The 19,266-nt window shown below is 47.0% G+C and overlaps 1 protein-coding gene across 3 annotated transcripts; it reads left to right on the top strand.

Moving 5' to 3' along the window:
* Positions 1–168: 168 nt before the first annotated feature.
* Positions 169–16,798, top strand: PPP1R10 (protein phosphatase 1 regulatory subunit 10). 3 transcript variants are annotated; one of them, XM_082415326.1, is made up of 20 exons: positions 169–309; positions 534–1,060; positions 7,332–7,450; positions 8,129–8,215; positions 8,362–8,497; positions 8,912–8,963; positions 10,782–10,859; positions 11,008–11,181; positions 11,400–11,505; positions 11,606–11,718; positions 12,207–12,307; positions 12,566–12,713; positions 12,790–12,948; positions 13,051–13,297; positions 13,460–13,523; positions 13,630–13,824; positions 13,979–14,054; positions 14,286–14,399; positions 14,560–15,270; positions 15,544–16,798. In XM_082415326.1, exons 3-20 carry the CDS (start codon positions 7,344–7,346, stop codon positions 15,651–15,653), a joined length of 2,778 nt encoding a protein of 925 aa, XP_082271452.1. In that variant the 5' UTR covers positions 169–309; positions 534–1,060; positions 7,332–7,343; the 3' UTR covers positions 15,654–16,798. The 3 variants fall into 3 exon arrangements, with proteins under 3 accessions (XP_082271452.1, XP_082271453.1, XP_082271454.1); XM_082415327.1 differs by lacking the exons at positions 169–309; positions 534–1,060 and adding an exon at positions 1,071–3,213; XM_082415328.1 differs by lacking the exons at positions 169–309; positions 534–1,060; positions 7,332–7,450; positions 8,129–8,215; positions 8,912–8,963 and having other exon boundaries at positions 8,364–8,497.
* The last annotated feature ends 2,468 nt before the right edge of the window (positions 16,799–19,266 follow it).

Genomic DNA, 19,266 nt, shown 5'->3' with positions numbered 1-19,266 from the left:
ACGATCTCGAGGGCGGAAGTGGTGGAAGCAGAGGAAAGGGAGGTGCTAGGCCGCTAGGTCAAGCGCACGCGTTCGGGGGCCAGGAAGGAGGCGGAAGAGGGTACCCGGGGGAAGGGGCTGAGCGAAGGTTAAGGCAGGATAGCCAATCAGCTGGCGAGTTGTCTTACTGGTTGACCAATGAATTCACGCCCCGCGCACAGTCTCTCGCCGCAAGGGCGTTTCACTAGCACGTTTGGGCGCGTTGGGCGGTGTCCGGATATAAAAGACTCAGCCCGAGAGGGCAGCCGCCATTCTGGGGTTCGTTTAGAGGTAAGTCTCGGCATTTTGTCGGTTGGAGGGTAAAATTTTGCTGGGACAGTTGGCCTAGGAAATGGGTTAGGCGAGGACTCGGTTGAGAGCCGTGACTCTCTTTAAGCGGCTGTGTTCGGGATGGGACATGGAGGAGTTTGGGGACAACAGAGGTTGTACTTTTGGGTGTTCAAGAGCAACCCATACTGATTATATCTTTCTCCCTTGTGTTCCTTTTATCCCAGGTTTGAATTTTCTCGGAGAAAGACGGGCCGGCCACGAGGAGAAAAGAAACAAGCCGCAGCAACATCTAAGCCCTTGAAAGGATCCTGAGAGAGGGGGGAAAGGGAAAACAGCAGCCACCAGCCCAACCACTTGTGTCTTCTGCCCCTTCCCACCTATCTTGCCCACCCCACCAGCCCACGCTGCCTGGGACTTGAAATCTGTGGCCGAAGGACCGTCACCACATAACTTCAAAAATAATCAACCACCCTCCCTTCCCAAACCCACCCAAATTCACTCATCCAGCGTTTACTTTTTTTAATCCACTCAGAACTTTTTTTCTACGACCCCCCTCCCTACATGGAGTTGGGTGGGGGGGAAATGAATACTGAGTTGGCCTTTATTTTTTTTAAGGAGACTTTTTGATCCAATGAGGCCCCGCAAATAATTGAGTTTTGGGTCCTGGTTGGTGGTTTTATTTTTTTTCTCCAAAATTTTAACCCCCTCCCCCCCTGAGCCCGAGGTGCTGACGTCGCAAAAAAATTGGATAGTAAGTGTCGAATTTTCAAAAACCAGCCTTGCAACAAGAAATCAACGTTTCCCTTTGTGAAACCAAAAATAATGAGAGGAAGAAATGAGACCGTAGAACAAATAGAGAACTGGAGAAGGACCGATCCGGTCACTTAATCTCCATTAAACAGGGCCTTTGGGTCTAAACAGTGTTCTCTCTCCCCTACCACCTGCCTCTTCCCTGCTCTGCTGCAGGCTAGGAGAGGGTGGAGGGAGGGCCCGCAAGTTAAGATTTTGATGGTTAACCCTTGGTAATCCAGCCAATTTCCAGACTGCCAAAGCCATAAGTGTTTGCTTTTTATAAGGAGGTATGGTTACCTTCCTCTCGTTAGCAGCAGTCTTCAAAAGGGTTAATGAGCTCACATACAAAAGATGGTGGATTTTGTGGCCCAGAAGTCCCACTTCTTTGTGTGTGAGACAAGCAGGGCGCCTTTCAATTTGCCAGATTAATAAGCAATCTGTACATAAAGATTGCAGGGTAAGGAGATGGGCAGAGAGAAATAGGTGGCTATGACTTTTTAAATGATTGTTAACTCTCAATTTTAATGTAATATGTTTGGGGTATATTTGTGTGGTTAATATAGGTGGCAATCTAGGAATAAAGATTGCAAGACACTTAATTCAGGGCAAAATATAATCTTAGTGCCAATACATACAAGATACTGGGGAGGTAAAGGATGTCTTGTAATTGTTGCAGATTGCGTAGGTTATTTAAAAGCAAAAAAAAGTGATTAACATTTTAATTTGATACTTTTTGGTGGGAATACAGTTAAGTAGAGGGTGGAAAGGTTGGGGAAATGTGGAATTCAGGAGTATAATTTTAAAAGCCATTTAGTGCAATTGAATGCTAGCTTTCTAAAAGATTTGTGTCGTTAAAAGGAATTTTTTTCTTCCCTGCTTCAATATGGCGACTTTCTTTGTCCTTTTGTCTTCCAAGCGGCGTTGCAGGTTGTGTCTTGACCCATTTTTCTCCTGTCCTCCCACCTCAACCCTATTTGTTGAGAGGGGTCCAAGTCCTCCCCCCTTTCCCTTTATAGGGAGGATGGGGGGTGGTCGACAGTAGCAAGTTGAACCTCAATTGGAAATTCAGTTCTTCCCCGCAGAAAATTGTTCTTTTTAATATTTTAATTGCTTTTATTTTCACACTGCTCTTATTCAAAGTAGGTCAAAGACTATTCAGGATGGGGGCTGCTTTTTGTCTTTTGGTTTTTTTTACTAAAAGGTTTTTTAATGTAAAAAGCTACCGGCAGAGCCGGGATAGCTTTTTAAGTTTGAGTCCTCTTCTCCGTAACAAGATGGCGTCCCTGCTTTGTTGTTTTTCTCCCCCTTTTGCCATCCAGAGCTTAGGGCCGCCCTAGAAACTTGGTCAAGGGGGAGGAGCAGCATTGAAAGGTGATGTAATCAGCTTTCTTCCTCCTTTCTCCACCCTCTTTAAACTCCACCCCGAGCAGATGCCTTCTGGACTCTTGTGCACGCTGCTGCTAGACAGGAAAAGCCATTTTCCTTATTTTCTTTATAACCTTTTATAGCCATTATCTTAAAAGGAAAAAAGCTTATAGGAATTAGGTCTTGAAGCTGTCCGTCTCCTTGGGCAGCTTTAGTTTTTGTATTTAACGATCCCGAGTCTGTTGCTTTTATTTTCACCCTCTTTCATCACTACTGCTTGGAATTTTTCCCCGCTTCAGTTGCCAGGGGTGGAAACCAGTCAAAACAGCTATACTAGGACTGGAAGCTTTTGAGGGGAGTGTGTGTGAGCGTGTGTGTGTCTTATCTGTGTGTTGGGGGATACTGGAGGAAGACACAAGGGCTTGTGAATGAGTAACTGGAATAGACAACTGGGGCCTAATGACACTGAAATGTGCCGTTTCTGCTCAGGAATCAGTCCTTGGGCCTCTTGCATTTGGTGGCTTTGTATGATGAGAATCTGGGGGAGAGTGGGTACTTTAGGACTTTCTTCTAAATCGCCCTTATTCCCGCCTCTGGGTTTGGGGGTAAGCTCTTTGTGTTCAGTGCTGTATCACGTTCTCCAGTTGCTTAGCTCCTGTACATTGGTACTAGGATGAGAAGTGAATCTTTAGGAAAGGAGGCGGCAGTTGTAAACTCAAGGCAGGGGGATTCAAGCTACGGTTTCTGGTAAGCAAAACCTTTCTGGTATTACATTTCACAACCTTCATTTCTTTTTTCCAAAGAGCCACCCTTTTTGAATTTTTTTTCCTTCCCTTCTGAAAGAAATTCCTTAAAAACAATGGGGAAATAATGTCCTCTGCGTTTTTCAGCTTGTGTAGCGGTGTAGCAGTTGGTGCATGTTCGAAAGCCGTGCCCTACCTGAGGGTGGTATTGGGTGTCCTGTCCCTTTCTTACCTTTCTTCTTCCAACTTTTTCAAAGTCAAATCTTTATCAGACTCTCCATATACTTGTCATTTTTTAAAGTCCTGCCCTGAAGCGTGAAGGTTCTAGGCAGAATTGGAAAGCCATTTTGTACAACTGTTCTGTGGTGACTTGGTGAGACTTTAGGGCTAATTTTCTACTGGGTATGGATTCTCAAACTATTACTTCTGGATTGGATGGGAGGGACTCTTCCACATGTCCTACTGACCACAAGTTTTTTATCTTTTAAGCAGTTTGCCATGTGCCTCTGCAGCATACCTTCCTTGGGAGCTGAACATTCTACCCACTGGGGTTCCTGAGCTCTAGTGAGCAGGGGATTATAATAAAGAAGATCTGCATTAACATGGGAGATGGGAAAAAAAGTCTTCTAGGGAAACCACATCCATCCAGAGAACTTCGGAGAACCTGATCCTTGTAGTTTGTGGCCACAGTTCTATCTGGGATCCTGTCCTGTGAGGGCAGGGGTGGGGGGTGACTTTACACCCTTATTGAAAGGCAAATAAGGGTTTGGGAAGGGCATGTGCTACCAGGTTTTGGAATGATTTTGAGGGGGAGGGGCTTACTACTTGAAGAGAGGTGCGACCTTGTGAATCACCTGAGAGACATAATTCAGTCCACTCGAGTCAGACTAGGAAATTCCTCAATTACCGTGGAAAGGAAGGGAGGAATGTAAGCTACAAAGCACTTCATTTCCAGAAGTGCTAAGACCTCTAAGTAAAGGTAAACTTGGACACTTTCCTCCTTTGTTAGAAGATTGTTGTGATTGTTTTTAAACTCGCCTAGAATTTTTGTCCTGAACCAGTTCAGTTCTGTTTCATTGGTGATGGGTATGGAGTAACTTTAGCCAAGCTAGATATTTTTCATCTTATTTATTTTGGAGGCAGGAGTTGGTGTCACTTCTGGACTTAATTTTATCTCTGGTAAGAAAGAAAATTCCCCAGTGCCTTGTGTCTGCCGGCAACATCCTCCATAAGGAGAGCCCAGCTTTAGGACAAGGTGGAGATGATGCCAGGGGTTGCTTCCCCACCGGCCACCCCGTATGTTCTGCCTTCAAGGAAATTAAAACATATCATGCCCTGGATTATTTTTGGTTTCAGAAAGCTTCCTTAAGCTTTCGTTCCAGGCTCCAGATATGTTAATGACAATTGGTCACTGCCCCTCTTTCCCTGGTAAAGTCGTTTGCCTTTTCTCCTGTAGGGCTGTGCCGAGAATTTAGGCTCTTCATTCCTTTCCACTTGAGTGCCTTGGAACTTCTTTCTAAACGTAATGACTTCAAAATAAGGAAATAGGTTGTAAAACACTTGGGGTCCTTAATTTTAAATGAGTGAAAACTAATCTGCCTGGAGGAAGCCGTCATGAGAAAACCCCCTTACATTTTAAAACCACGTGATTGGTGCTTGTGAGACAAAATTTATAGTTTTGTTAATTATATTTCCAGAATGTAAATAATAGGAAAACTGCAGTGGAAAATGAATATTTAACATTTCTTCTGCTTTGTCTTCTAGTTTTCCTTGACTGTTAATGTCTTTTATTCTTGCTTGTTGTGAATGGGAATTAAAAAGTTGTCCCTGGGTCCCATTCCCAGCAGAAGGCACTGGACAGAGTTTAGCTGTGTACTCACTGGTTTCTTTTCTCTCTAAAGATGGTTATTCTCTCTTGTCTGCTACCCTCTTAAGCAAAGGAACATTTGAGCTCAGGTGACAGTTTTTGTTTCTGAAGGAAGTAGGGGGAGCAGGCCTGTTGACTTAACTGGTGGGTGGGTGTGCAAAAGGGACTTTTCCAAGGTGCTGTGTATTCAACTGGGTTTGAATCTGAGGGACCAGGTGTATTTAGGGGGCATTGGTTGGAAGTGAAGTTAGTTTAATTGAAAGCTTTTTGTCAAATTGCATATATTTTTTTTTTACTGATGATATATTTTATTACTTTGGATTCGCTCATTGCTTTTCCAGTCTCCAGCAAATGGGGAATCTATTTTATGTATCCCTTTATTGTATTTCTGTCCTTATAGTGTCTATATTTCACTTTATAGTGTCTTACTACATGGGGAAAATTCCTTTATCCCCATGTCTGTCTCTGTGTATAAGAATCACCACACTTAAGTGGATTTGGCCTGTGGGCTTCTAATTTATCTGGTATTGGACTTGAATGTTTTTTCCTCTGACCTTAGGTTCTACGTGTCCTCGTGGAGATTCCAGGGCAGCAGCAAAGCACAGTTAACCCAGACTTGCTCACCTCTCAGTATTTCTTACCTTACCTCCTCTCCCTGTATTCAGCCCACAGGTTATGATCTCAGGAACCAAGTTCCCCCCGTGCCTCTGCCTCTTCTTGGCCTAGGTTGTTAGGACCTGTAAATGTAGAAATTTATTGACTTTTTTATTGTGAGAATTAAAAGGTTGAAAGTGTTATGCTTGTTTTTCTCTTTTGGCTTGAGAACAAATAGAACTAATTAACATGATCTTATAAGGAACCTGTTTTCTGCAGAAAATATAATCTTTGTAAAACACTGATTTTTCCCACCCTTCTGCCTGGCTCATGTGTTTCATCTCTGTACTAGATGTGGGATTCAGGAGGCTTTCTTCTTGCCTCCTTCCTACCCAGTGTTCGTCTTATTTCCCAAATGTCGATATTACTAAGGTGGCTTTCTTTTCTGCTTCTCAGAAGCCAATGTTTAGAGGCATTGTGGATAAAAATCCTAATCAGAACCATATTGATTCTAAATTACCTCTCTCGAACTTCAGTTCTGGCCTAGAAATTGTTTCACATGTCTCTGTCCCGTAACAGCTGTGTTCAGCTTTTAATTAACTCATTTTCTAACCTAGTCTAAAGCAGCTACTTAAAATTTAATGGCATTTTGCCAGCTTCTTGTTTTATTTGTTCCATTCTTTTTGGCTCCATGGTTTCTAATTTCAGGCCCTCCTTGGGGATCTTGGGTGGTGTTATGATTTAGGTGGGGAGTAGGAGTCAGATTCGCATCTTTGCTTTTGAAACCACAAACCAATCTTGCCCTTAACTTTGAAACAATAAAAACTCATGCAGTGTTTGGTTAATGAGTGACATTTTTTCAAGGCTTAGGAGGACCTGCTTGATTTTCTTTGCTCCATTTGTCTCTATTTCTGGGAGCCACCGCTAACTCCCGTAGGGGAGAGGTTCTGTTTTCAAGTTTTGTTTCCTTCTCTTTCACCTACAACTTTAGACGATTGTCTGCTGGTGCAAGCAGAACATATCCTGCTACCTGTGGCGGTTGACTCTTTTTTTTTTTTTTTATACAGCAGGTTCTTATTAGTTATCCATTTTATACATATTGGTGTATATATGTCAATCCCAATCTCCCAAGCGGTTGACTCTTCATGGGCTAAGATAGAAAGGAGTTGACTCTTGGAAGACAGCCCAACATCCATGATTGGCCCAGTTCTTATCAAGCTATGGGTTTGGTGTTTTTTTTTAAGCTAGATTCATTAGCAACTAAGGAGAAATGGGACCTAATAAGCAAAAATGACTTGGAGAGTTGAGTGTTTGTTTTGGGAATGTGAATCTTAGCTCTGATACAATCTGGTGAAGTTCAGCTGTCCTAGGAAGGATGTAACTGGGAGCGAGAGGAGAGATGCTGCCTTAGTCCTCCAGTCTGATTGTCGTCCCCTTCAGTCATGTATTAACACAGTGCTTCACTTGCCAGGGCTGTTTTCTCAGTAGGGACAATGGTCTGTGTTGATTTTTCTTATCTAGATAATGGTGAGTGCAGTTGAATGTAGATTAAATAATCACTAATAATTTGTCAAACACAGAGATGGAATTTATTAGAGGGCAACTGGGGCTGTCCTTGCCACCCATTTATTCTGTGGGTTTGTTTTATCCTCTTATCTTAGAAAACCTCAACCATGGGTTCGGGTCCCATAGACCCCAAAGAGCTTCTCAAGGGCCTGGATAGCTTCCTTAACCGAGATGGGGAAGTCAAGAGTGTGGATGGGATTTCGAAGATCTTCAGGTGAGTCTGTACCCTTTGAATTCGTTGTGAGTGGAGAATATTTTGTGTTGTAATATGACTATAATTAAGGCAGATAGCAAAAAATGTTCCCTAAGAGGAATGGGAGTCAGTGGAATAGGATTCAAATCCAATTATGTTAGAACTAGTGATAGGAAAAGATGACCCCTTGATCCCTGGTCATTATGGCATCTGGATATTTGGAGACGCACAGTCCCAAGGGAAGGAAGGAAGCAAGCAGGGGAGTCAGGTGACAGGATTCTTAGTTCTGTTTTGGGTTGCATTCTGCATGCCCCAAATGTCATTTTCCTTCAGGGATCCTCAAGTTTTCCAGGAGAAAGCGAGTGACTAAGCCAGTCCGAAGAGATGGTAGTTGAAGGCTAGGGCTCTTCACCTGGAAGCAGAATCAAATGTGTCCTGTGGGTTAGAGAAGCAGTGACACTTACCTCCTCAGATCGGAGACTTCAGTGCATCTCCTCCGTTGTGTTCCATCCCTCTGGGTGTTTCCACATCAATCCTGATCCACCCCATCCTCCTAGGGGCCTGTGTGATCCCCCCACCCAGTAGCGAAGTCCCAAGTCATCAGGGATCTCAAGGTACTCCCGCAGATTAGAGACTTCTGCTCAAAGAAGAGGTGCTTTCGGGCTGCTACATTTCTAACCTTGACTCATCTCTTAACAGTCTGATGAAGGAAGCACGAAAGATGGTGAGTCGGTGCACTTACTTGAACATTCTCCTGCAGACCCGTTCACCAGAGATATTGGTCAAGTAAGTGGGGACCTGGGTGGCTGGGTACTTCGAAGGCGGAGGGAGGTGAGGCACGGGGTTCCTGGGTTGTTGATGGGGGACTAGGAGGGTGGGGTATACTCCCAAGACCCAGGAAGGGCATCACAGAGCCTCCTCCCTGCCTACAGGTTTATTGACGTTGGTGGTTACAAGCTTCTTAACAATTGGCTGACATATTCAAAGACAACCAACAACATTCCCCTCTTGCAGCAAATTCTACTGACCCTGCAGCACCTACCACTCACTGTTGACCATCTCAAGCAGGTACCTTCAGTCTTTATAATCCTGGTTCTTCCTTTTTGGTTTAGGCTAACAGATGAAAAACTCATATCGACTCTGATGTGGCTACAGTCTTGGGCCTGTGAGGTAGAATGGTAGAAAAAAATAGGAGTTTGGAATCAAGATTTGGTTCAAATTTATGTCCTTTAATAGGTGTGTGACGTGGGGCACTTTATATATCTGAGCCTCAGTTTCTTCATTTGTAAAATGGGAATGATTGAACCTACCTAACTGGGTTGTTTTAAGGACTAAGAATGTCTCCAAGGGCTTTGTAAGAGAGAAGGTCTGTCTCAGTGTTAGTGGCTGTTAAGAGATTGTGCGTTTGTGGGAGTGGTTAGCTCTGAGTGGGCTGCTTTTCCTTCTGGCACTTACCATCCTGCTGCTCCCTTCCTCTCGTAGAACAACACAGCCAAACTGGTGAAGCAGCTGAGCAAGTCAAGTGAGGATGAAGGTAGGGGCCAGTCCCTTCTTCTGTGTCCTGGGCCTTCTTCCGTTACTTCCACTCAGTTACCTTCATTTCTTAAGCTCTCTTGGTGTAAAAGGCATACACTTAAAATTCTTTGGGGGAAATAGTGTCATCCTAGAATGTCTCGTCATCATTTACTTCTGTTTCTCTAAATATCAATAAATAGAGCATATTCTGGGACCCTCAATGTATATTTTCCTAACAACAGGTATGCTTGTTCTACCAATAAACACCCTGCTGTAGGGCATGGGCAGAATCCTGACTGCTGGAGTATATCATAGCTTTGATAGCAACAGATTCTTTCCTTTGCTAAGACAAAGGGTTTTGGAGCTCCTGGCAAGGGCCATACAGTTCTGGCTTGAAGACAAAGCCTGGCTCCAGAAAGTCACAGGCTTTTCTTTAGAGAAGAAAAGGGTTTATATCCAAGAGTTAACCCAAAAATTTTATACCCAAGGCATAAACCAGGGAGCACAAGACACTGGTTTCCCGCAAGTGAGCAGTATTGTAGCAGAGCTGATCCCCGCTCTTTGTCTATGGGGAATGGTATGCTAGGTCCCTTTGGAAAGTTTAGCTAGAGGAGAAAACACTGGGAACATTTTCCAGGATAGAGGATCACGATTTTGTTTTAACTCACAGTATTGTTTAAGTGAAAAACATTCCCTAGCTTTCTGTTCTTTTAGTCGTATTAATTCTGTTTTTAGGTCCTTTTATATAATGAGCACTTCACTATTTTTCTGACATCTCAGAGTAGCTTTGTAGGATAAACTGTAACACAGAAGATCCCATTAAGTCATTGCCTATCTTTTGTTTCTTCACTGAGGTATATTGGTCCTTGTTCCAGCTGGCTTAATTGTGTTGCTCTCTTTGAGTATAGGTTTAATTATTATTCTGTGCTTCCTTTAGATACTGAAATTTGTACATTCCTTATTGACTGTAGTTAAGTGTTACTGGACCGTAGTATCGATTGCGCCAAAGAGGTTTCAGGATATTCCCCCACTGGGCATTGGGGTTCATATTGCATTAGGTATAGGAGTTGGCAGTTGTGTGACTGTTTTAAAAAGTTAAGTTTTAATATTCTACAACAATTTCATTATTAAATCAGCCCATAATGGAAATGTTGGCAAGAAGAGAGGTCCCATAGATAGGAGATATTATTTGCCAAGTACAGAAGGAAAGAGCTACAAATGCATTTTTCCATATATTTAGAAATAAATTCTGTTTTTTATCTTTAAATTCTCTGACCATCTTTTTTCTCTAGATAAACTCTGCTTCCTTCATCCTGAATCGGTTTGTTTTTAAGTTCTTTTTTCACTCTTGCAACACTTATTTGATTTTTTTTAAGAGCTGTCATCACTAGTGACATTCTAGGAAAAAAGTTTCCCTAGAAGATCTTTTTTTACGAGGCTCTAAATCTGCCTCCTTGAAATTTTTAAAATTGGTAGCCCTTTGGATACTTGAACCCCTCTGCCTTTCTCCTTATTTTATTGTAATAAGTGGTTAGGGGAAGAGCATAGGCACTAGGTTCATTCTGCCATCTTCTAGTTTTGTGACTTTAATCTCCATGCTTCTGTGTCTATAAAGGGAGATTAAAAATTTTCAGGTTGTAATAACAATTACATGAGATGTATGCAAAGCAACTAGTGTAGTTTTTACAACATACTTTAATAAATGTTCCTTCTTTTTGCCACCCCCGCCCCCAGTGTTACAATGGCATCAGGGTTGAAAGTTATCTGAATAGAGGAAAATTCCATGATTCAGTGTCTCTTACATTATTTAGGCATTTCCCCTTTCTCTCACCTGCAGAGCTCCGGAAATTGGCCTCAGTCCTTGTCAGCGACTGGATGGCTGTCATCCGCTCCCAGAGCAGTACCCAGCCTGCTGGTAAGTTCCTTGGCCCTTTATCCCTTGTATTTCTTTCTTTCCCACTGGGATGTGGCCTTCCGTGCCTCTATCCTGCTTTCTACCTCTGACTGACAGTCTTTTTCTTTATCTAAATAAAATCCTTTTCTGCTCTGTTTTTCCACAACAGAGAAAGATAAGAAGAAACGGAAAGAAGAGGGAAAGAATCGAACCACCCCTCCTGAGCGACCGTTGACTGAGGTGAAGGCTGAGACTCGGGCTGAGGAGGCCCCAGAGAAGAAGAGGGAGAAGCCCAAGTCCCTCCGAACCACGGCGCCCAGTCATGCCAAGTTCCGCTCTACCGGTAAGGCTGCCGTCTGGCCTCTGGAGGGTCTGTGGGTAGGTGCACAGCCCGGGCCTTATGGTGGAAGAGTTGGACTTAATGGTACGGTAAATCTGGAGAGAGGGAAGACTAGTGGATGGAGCGTTGTGGGAGTTTATAGGGCTTGATGAACGTTAAGGGAGGAAGAGTCAGGAGAGTGTGGAGTGAGTCCAGCCCCAACACCATGTCTTCTGCCCCAGGACTAGAGCTGGAGACCCCATCTTTGGTGCCTGTGAAGAAGAATGCCAGTGCAGTGGTGGTTTCTGACAAGTACAACCTTAAACCCATCCCCCTCAAGCGTCAGAGGTATGGACCACGTTCTTGGTTTTTGAATGGGCTGGGTCTGTGGACGTGAGGGGAAAAGAGTGGGCGAGTCAGGTGTTGTTGACCGGTCCCTTTCTAACAGTTCCGCAGCTGCCCCAGGAGATGCTGCGCCCCCTGCAGAGAAGAAATACAAGCCACTCAACACAACACCCAATGCCACCAAAGAGATCAAAGTGAAGATCATCCCTCCACAGCGTGAGTCTAAACTGGGGGGATGTGCTTTGCATTGAGAGCAAACTCTTTTCATGGAAATGAAGTGTTTTCCTCCATTTTCATCTGGTTTCTTGGTGTCCTTTAATGTTTACGCCCCTGGAACTCCCTTCATAGGAGTCCTTCGTAGGATTGCTTAGGAGTGATTTTAGAGATGAAGTAGGGAGGTGTGCTGTTCAGTGACTGGTGGGTACGCTCCCAGCCGTCATGTTCATGGGGGCTGGCTTTGTCAATTACCTGAGCTCTGATTCCTATCCAAAGCCATGCTTGCCTGCCTTTGAAAGAAAGATAGAATAATGACAAGAATTTCTTGTGTGAATCCTCCTACATATGCTTCCTGGTCACCTTGAGCTTATTGTGTCCAGAGTTGAGGCAGGGTCTCTACTGGCCAATTTTCTGCCCAGATTTTGTCTATAGGAATAGGATTATTAAGGAGGTCTGATGATTCCATTTTATGCTCTTTTCTTTTGTAGCTATGGAGGGCCTGGGCTTTCTGGATGCGCTCAATTCAGCCCCTGTTCCAGGCATCAAAATTAAGAAGAAGAAGAAGGTGCTGTCACCCACAGCTGCCAAGGTATGGGTGCTGTGCAGTAGGTGCCAGTGACCAGGTAGAAAAGGTACAGGTGAAGGAAGGGCCCAGCAGCTAGGATGCTTGGGGAGGACAAGAGGAGCTGTGTCTCAGACGTAGACTGGTGGCGGCAGAGCACTGTTAGAGACAGAGTCTTCCTTTATAGGAACTGTTAGGAGATCCTGCCAAGGACCCTGGACTAATTGCCTTGCCTTGACCTTGCCTTTCCTGTCAGCTCATTAACTTCTTTTTCGTTCACAATAGCCAAGCCCATTTGAAGGGAAAACGAGCACAGAACCGAGCACAGGCAAACCTTCTTCCCCAGAGCCAGCACCTCCTTCTGAGGCTATGGACACAGAACGCCCAGGGACCCCAGTTCCCCCTGTTGAAGTCCCAGAGCTCATGGATACTGGTAAGTCTAGAAACTGGTTCAGGTTTCAGGGTTTTCTGAAAGGAAGGATCTGGTCTGAAACTACTTCTGTTTACAGCCCCTTTGGAGCCAGGAGCTCTGGATGCAAAGCCAGTGGAGAGTCCCGGAGATCCTAGCCAGCTGACCCGGAAAGGCAGGAAGAGGAAAACTGTGACCTGGCCTGAGGAGGGCAAACTGAGAGAGTATTTCTATTTTGAACTGGATGAAACTGAACGAGGTTAGAGATCCAGTTTCCTCTATAGTAGGTGGGGTATAGAGAGTTTAAAAAGGACTTGGTTGGGCTTACTTTCCCTCTTGCTTTTTTTCTCCTTGGCAATAGTGAATGTGAATAAGATCAAGGACTTCGGCGAGGCAGCTAAGCGAGAGATACTGTCAGACAGACACGCGTTTGAGACGGCCCGGCGTCTGAGCCACGACAACATGGAGGAGAAGGTGCCCTGGGTGTGCCCCCGGCCCCTTGTGCTGCCCTCGCCTCTCGTCACCCCTGGAAGCAACAGCCAGGAGCGGTACATCCAGGCTGAGCGGGAGAAGGGGATCCTTCAGGAGCTCTTCCTCAACAAGGAAAGGTGAGCAGAATGGGGTTCACTTCCTGAGGTATTGAGCCCTTGAGGGGAACGTGCCCTGGGGTAATTAGAAGTGGGGTGGGGGTTAGGAAGAAAATCAAGGGCTTGAATAAATAATTTGACTGTCACTCTTTTTTTTTCTATCGCCTTCTGCATTCCTGACAGTCCTCACGAGCCTGATCCTGAGCCCTATGAGCCTATCCCCCCGAAACTCATCCCCCTAGATGAGGTGAGTTATGTGGTGATGGAGGTTGTGATTGACATTAATGCATCTTTCATGTGAGACTGTCTCTTTACTCTTTGTTGGTCCTGATTGTTCTCTCCTGTCCTTTCAGGAATGTTCCATGGATGAGACCCCGTATGTTGAGACCCTGGAGCCTGGGGGGACCGGTGGCTCACCCGATGGGGCAGGCGGTTCCAAGTTACCTCCTGTTCTGGCCAATCTTATGGGAAGCATGGGTGCTGGGAAGAGCCCCCAGGGTCCTGGAGGAGGAGGCATCAATGTGCAGGAGATCCTCACCTCCATCATGGTACGAGCCTCCCTTTTCTTCCCCACTGTCTCCATTTCTCCTTACTCCCGTTCTGCTCACCTTCCCGCTTGCTTTCTCCTCGGGCTCTCCCTTCTCTGCCGGGTGTCACCCTTATTCTCTGTTGACCTTGTCCCTTAATGACCTTGCCTCACAGGGTAGCCCTAACAGTCATCCCTCAGAGGAACTGCTGAAGCAACCAGACTATTCAGACAAGATCAAGCAGATGCTGGGTAATCCTCAGGGCCGGCCCCGGGGCCTGGGCGAGGAGGCCTGCAGTGGAATTGGGGGAGCAGGGGTATTGCCACTAGACGGCAAGACATGGGAGGGGAAGACTGGACAGAGAGAGCAGTGCTCTGCCACGTTGGTCTGAGGGGGTCAGCTGGGCACACCTAAGCGGGAAGACGTCATGCCACTCTTCTAGAATCATCTTGCTGACTGCTTCACTCCTTTTTCATTAACAGTGCCTCATGGACTCTTAGGCCCTGGTCCCATAGCCAATGGTTTCCCACCGGGAGGCCCCGGGGGCCCCAAGGGCATGCAGCACTTCCCCCCTGGACCTGGCGGACCTATGCCAGGTAGGTGGTGAGTGAGAGGTCGGAATGGGCTTGTCTGCTTGATTTCGGCCTGGTAACAGTACAGGATTGACCAAAGCCGGGGGTTGGTTTGGGTTGGGAGATGGCGGTCCCTGGGTGCAACAGGTAGCTGATACTCTCTCCCTTTTTTTTCCCCCAACAGGTCCCCATGGAGGCCCTGGGGGCCCTGGTGGGCCAGTGGGTCCACGTCTCCTGGGTCCCCCACCCCCTCCCCGGGGGGGAGATCCCTTCTGGGATGGCCCAGGTGACCCCATGCGGGGTGGCCCGATGCGTGGGGGCCCAGGACCGGGTCCTGGGCCATACCATAGAGGCCGTGGTGGCCGAGGAGGAAATGAACCACCTCCTCCTCCTCCTCCATTCCGAGGGGCCAGAGGAGGGCGCTCTGGAGGAGGACCTCCAAATGGACGAGGGGGCCCTGGTGGGGGCATGGTTGGAGGTGGTGGGCATCGTCCCCATGAAGGCCCTGGTGGGGGCATGAGCAGTGGCAGCGGACATCGTCCCCATGAAGGCCCTGGCAGTGGCATGGGCGGTGGGCATCGCCCCCATGAAGGCCCTGGTGGTAGCATGGGTGGGGGACATCGCCCCCATGAAGGCCCTGGCGGCGGCATGGGTGGTGGCAGTGGCCATCGTCCTCATGAAGGCCCTGGTGGAGGAATGGGTGCTGGTGGTGGACATCGGCCCCATGAAGGCCCTGGACATGGGGGGCCCCATGGCCACCGGCCTCATGATGGCCCTGGTCACCGAGGCCACGACCATCGAGGGCCACCCCCTCATGAGCACCGTGGCCATGATGGCCCTGGCCATGGCGGAGGGGGCCACCGAGGGCACGATGGAGGCCACAGCCATGGAGGAGGTGAGGATGCTCCCTGTCCCCCACATGGCTCTTGGTGTCCCACACAACTTTCTGGGGAACGTCACTACCCCGGGTCTGCCAGGCAGAACATGAGGTCACCTCGTTCCCAGTTCCCAGCATGCATGGCAGTTCCTTCCTTTAGCCCTTCCCCCAGGTCCCCAAGACTAGGTCTCTCTCAAAGACAGTTCTCAGGATGCCTTGGACGGGTGGGATGAGGGTGGCATTGACCTCTTGGCCATTTCCTATCTAACTATTCCACCATCATTCCCACAGACATGTCAAATCGCCCTGTTTGTCGACATTTCATGATGAAGGGTAACTGCCGTTATGAGAACAACTGTGCCTTCTACCACCCGGGTGTCAATGGGCCCCCCCTGCCCTAGGGACCACCTGCCCGCCCCCGCCCACACCCCTGTGGACTGCAGCCTTGCTCCTTCCGCCCTTTTATGGCTTCTGTGAGGCCCATTTTCCCCTTTCCCCAGCTGATGAGGAGCCGGCCCCCTCAGTGCCCACCTGCCTGGGTTCCTGGGGGTTTTCTGATCACTGGTGCGCATTGATGTACATATTTTCCTCCAGTCTGGGGAGGAGAGAGACTGGACACATTCTGTACCCTGGACTGCCGAAGAGGAGACCCTGTTGGCTTCACTTTTTGAGGAGATTTGCCCTTTATGCCAAGCACCTCTCCGGTATTACCCTTTATGCCTGAGAACCTAAAGCTGGTTATCCTGGAGAACACCTCTACTCTCCTCTTGTGGGTCCTCCACATGCACACAGAACTCTGACATGGGATCAACTGCACTTATGAAATCATCCCAGCCAAGTTCATGCTTCCTCATGGGGTGGAGAGATGGTAAAAGGGGTATTGTGTATCCCACTGCACTGAGAGGACTCAATCAGGCTGGATTTGAGTTCTGGAACACATCATCCCCACTCCTCCCCTGACACAGGCTTTACATTGAGTCCTTTCTCAAGTAAGACGTTGCAATCTTCCGTGAACACCCAAGTTTGCATCATGGGTCTGCTAGGTTCAATGATGGCAAATTCACATCGGCATCCGGTGAAAAGTTTTAGCTGGCATAGGTGAGGCCATTGGTGGTGGTCCACCCTTGCCTGCAGCTCATTCTGGAAATTAAAACACTTCAGTGAGACCAGCTTTTCATCAACTGAAGCCCGGCGTGCTGGGCATGCCAGTCACACTACATGCACTGCCTCTGGGAGTTAGCACGCTCCTGGCCCCCACCTGGAACCTTGTGGGTGTGAAGCCTCCAGCTCCCTTGCCCTGTCAGCCACCTCTGAATCCCCACCAGGTGCCTTCCTGGGTGGATTCAATAAGATGACCTGCCCTCTCCCAGCCCTCTCCTTCACCTGTCTCAGCATCAGTTGTTTTCTATGAAAACTGGATTGGTTGGGTTTTGTGCAGGGTCTTGGGTTAGAGCCACAATGGATTTGAGGATAAGTATTTTCTTTTTTCTTTTGGTTTTGTATATTTTGTACATTAATAATAAACAGTGGAAAGAGAAGTATTTAACCCCTGGTGTGCTTGGACTGTTTAAAAAGAAAAAAGAAAATAGCCATTATCAGCTGTTGTTGAAAGTTCATTAATACAAACCTTTGTGGAACGTGGTTTTCAATCCTTTGTTGGCGTTAAGTGAAATACTGGTGAAGGAGTACTTTGAACATAAAATGCCATAGCTGGGGAAGGCAGAGCTCACAGATCACCTGAGCTGCAGAAGGTGCAGGCACATCCATTCTAGCTGATCCTACCAGCCCCGTGGAGTAGCTTAGGGAAGGGATTTACGTGAGGTGAGGGTGGGCAGAAGGGAGGAGTAGGGAAGAGTGGCTGAAAAAGGAAAAATCTAAGAGCAGTTTCTGGGGAAGGAAGGAAAAACAGGTGGATCCTGCTTGTCCCCCAAAAAAGGGGCTCTGCAGGGTACAGAGAAATAGGCCTGCTGCTAGAAGATGTAGGATCAAGATATATTTTAAAAAAAGAAAGATTCCTGGAGAGACAGGAGGTTTTGGAGTCCAGAATATGGAGGGAGAGGATTAACTTTAAATAGGAAGCTCTGCTATTCTTGTAATTAGAAATTAGGAGATTACATTTTGGGGGGAGAGGGAAAGGGAGGGTAGGGATATTGGGGTATAGGTTGAGAATAGTGGTTTCCAAACTTGCAGCATTCATCAGAATCATCTGAAGGGCTTTTAAAAGAGATTGGGCGTGGGGTTCAGCAAACTTTCTGATTCATCAGGTCTGGGATGAATTCCGAGATTTTGCATATCTAACAAGTTCCCAGGTGTTGCTGACTGCTGATCTGGAAAACACTGAAAAGACACGGCCCTAGAACACATTTCTTGGCTGTTGTTTCCAGGATTGGCCACAAGAGGGGAGCAACTTCCTAAACCTCACAGGCCCCACCTACACTTAGGCCAGTGGTGCTAATTTTATCTTCCCTTTTGCCCCTTCTCTGGAAAGAGGGTGTTCAGTCAGCCTACTGTTGCTCTTCACACTCGGAGAGGTCCTGAAAAGATGTAATCTAAGGGCCAAGCTAAGAGGTGAAATACCAATGAAGTAGACAACTCAAGTGAAAAGAAGTTTAAAATTCTTTAACTTGGTCTTCCTGGTGGCGCAGTGGTTAAGAATCCGCCTGCCAATGCAGGGGACACGGGTTCGAGCCCTGGTCTGGGAAGATCCCACATGCCGCGGAGCAACTAAGCCTGTGAGCCAGAACTACTGAGCCTGCGCGCCTAGAGCCCGGGCTCAGCAGTGAGAAGCCACCACGATGAGAAGCCCGCGCACTGCAACGAAGAGTAGCCCCCGCTCGCCGCAACTAGAGAAAGCCCGTGCGCAACAACGAAGACCCAACGCAGCCAAAAATAATTAAAAAAAAAAAATTCTTTAACTTGTGTTTCTTTCTTTCTGGTTCCATCTACTGCCTGCTTCTCATCTTCTTCCCTCCACCTCCTGCAACAGGCCACAAGAATCTTTACAGAGAGCTTTTTTCTATTTTAATTTAAAAATGAGTTCAGCCATTTTCTTTCAAATTCTCCATGAAAATCCAAATTACCTGTTACTTAGATTTTCCTTTTTTTTTTTTTTTTTAGGCAGGGAGACAGTTGGAGCATCTCATCCATTTCACTGTACCCACTGACCCATTTCTGTTTCTTCACCAAGCCTTGCAGGCACACCTCTCCCAACTGCTTCAGTTGGTCTGTTCTTTTTTTTTTTTTAATTTATTTTTGGCTGTGTTGGGTCTTCGTTTCTGTGCGAGGGCTTTCTCTAGTTGTGGCAAGCGGGGGCCACTCTTCCTCTCGGTGCGTGGGCCTCTCACTATCGCAGCCTCTCTTGTTGCGGAGCACAGGCTCCAGAAGTGCAGGCTCAGTAGTTGTGGCTCACAGGCCTAGTTGCTCCGCGGCATGTGGGATCTTTCCAGACCAGGGCTCGAACCCGTGTCCCCTGCATCAGCAGGCAGATTCTCAACCACTGCGCCACCAGGGGAAGCCCTGTTCTTCCTCTCTTATTCCATTTCCACCCCCACCCCTAAATAACCTATTAACTTACTTACTATTTATTTATTTATTTATTTATGGCTGTGTTGGGTCTTCGTTTCTGTGCGAGGGCTTTCTCTAGTTGCGGCAAGCGGGGGCCACTCTTCATCGCAGTGCACTGGCCTCTCACTATCATGGCCTCTCTTGTTGCGGAGCACAGGCTCCAGACGTGCAGGCTCAGTAGTTGTGGCTCACGGGCCTAGTTGCTCCACGGCATGTGGGATCCTCCCAGACCAGGGCTCGAACCCGTGTCCCCTGCATTAGCAGGCAGATTCTCAACCACTGCGCCACCAGGGAAGCCCCTATTAACTTCTGACTTCTCTGTCAACCCTTCCCCAAGCACACCAGTGCAATCTCCAATTCTGAATCACCATTATTCTATTTCTCCCATTCCTGCTCCCAGGCAGTAAACATAATGTTGAAAAACCACGAAATCCTACCATCTTTGCCCAG

This window comes from Balaenoptera physalus, assembly GCF_965194825.1.
Source record: "Balaenoptera physalus genome assembly, chromosome: 11".
Lineage (NCBI taxonomy): Eukaryota > Metazoa > Chordata > Mammalia > Artiodactyla > Balaenopteridae > Balaenoptera > Balaenoptera physalus.
This window is presented reverse-complemented; position numbering and strand designations above follow the sequence as displayed.

Coding starts and splice junctions, on each gene's coding strand:
- PPP1R10 (XM_082415326.1), top strand. CDS start 7,344: ATGGGTTCGGGTCCCATAGACCCCAAAGAGCTTCTCAAGGGCCTGGAT. Junction 12,308..12,565: donor TGTCACCCACAGCTGCCAAG/GTATGGGTGCTG, acceptor CGTTCACAATAG/CCAAGCCCATTTGAAGGGAA. Junction 13,524..13,629: donor AACTCATCCCCCTAGATGAG/GTGAGTTATGTG, acceptor CTGTCCTTTCAG/GAATGTTCCATGGATGAGAC.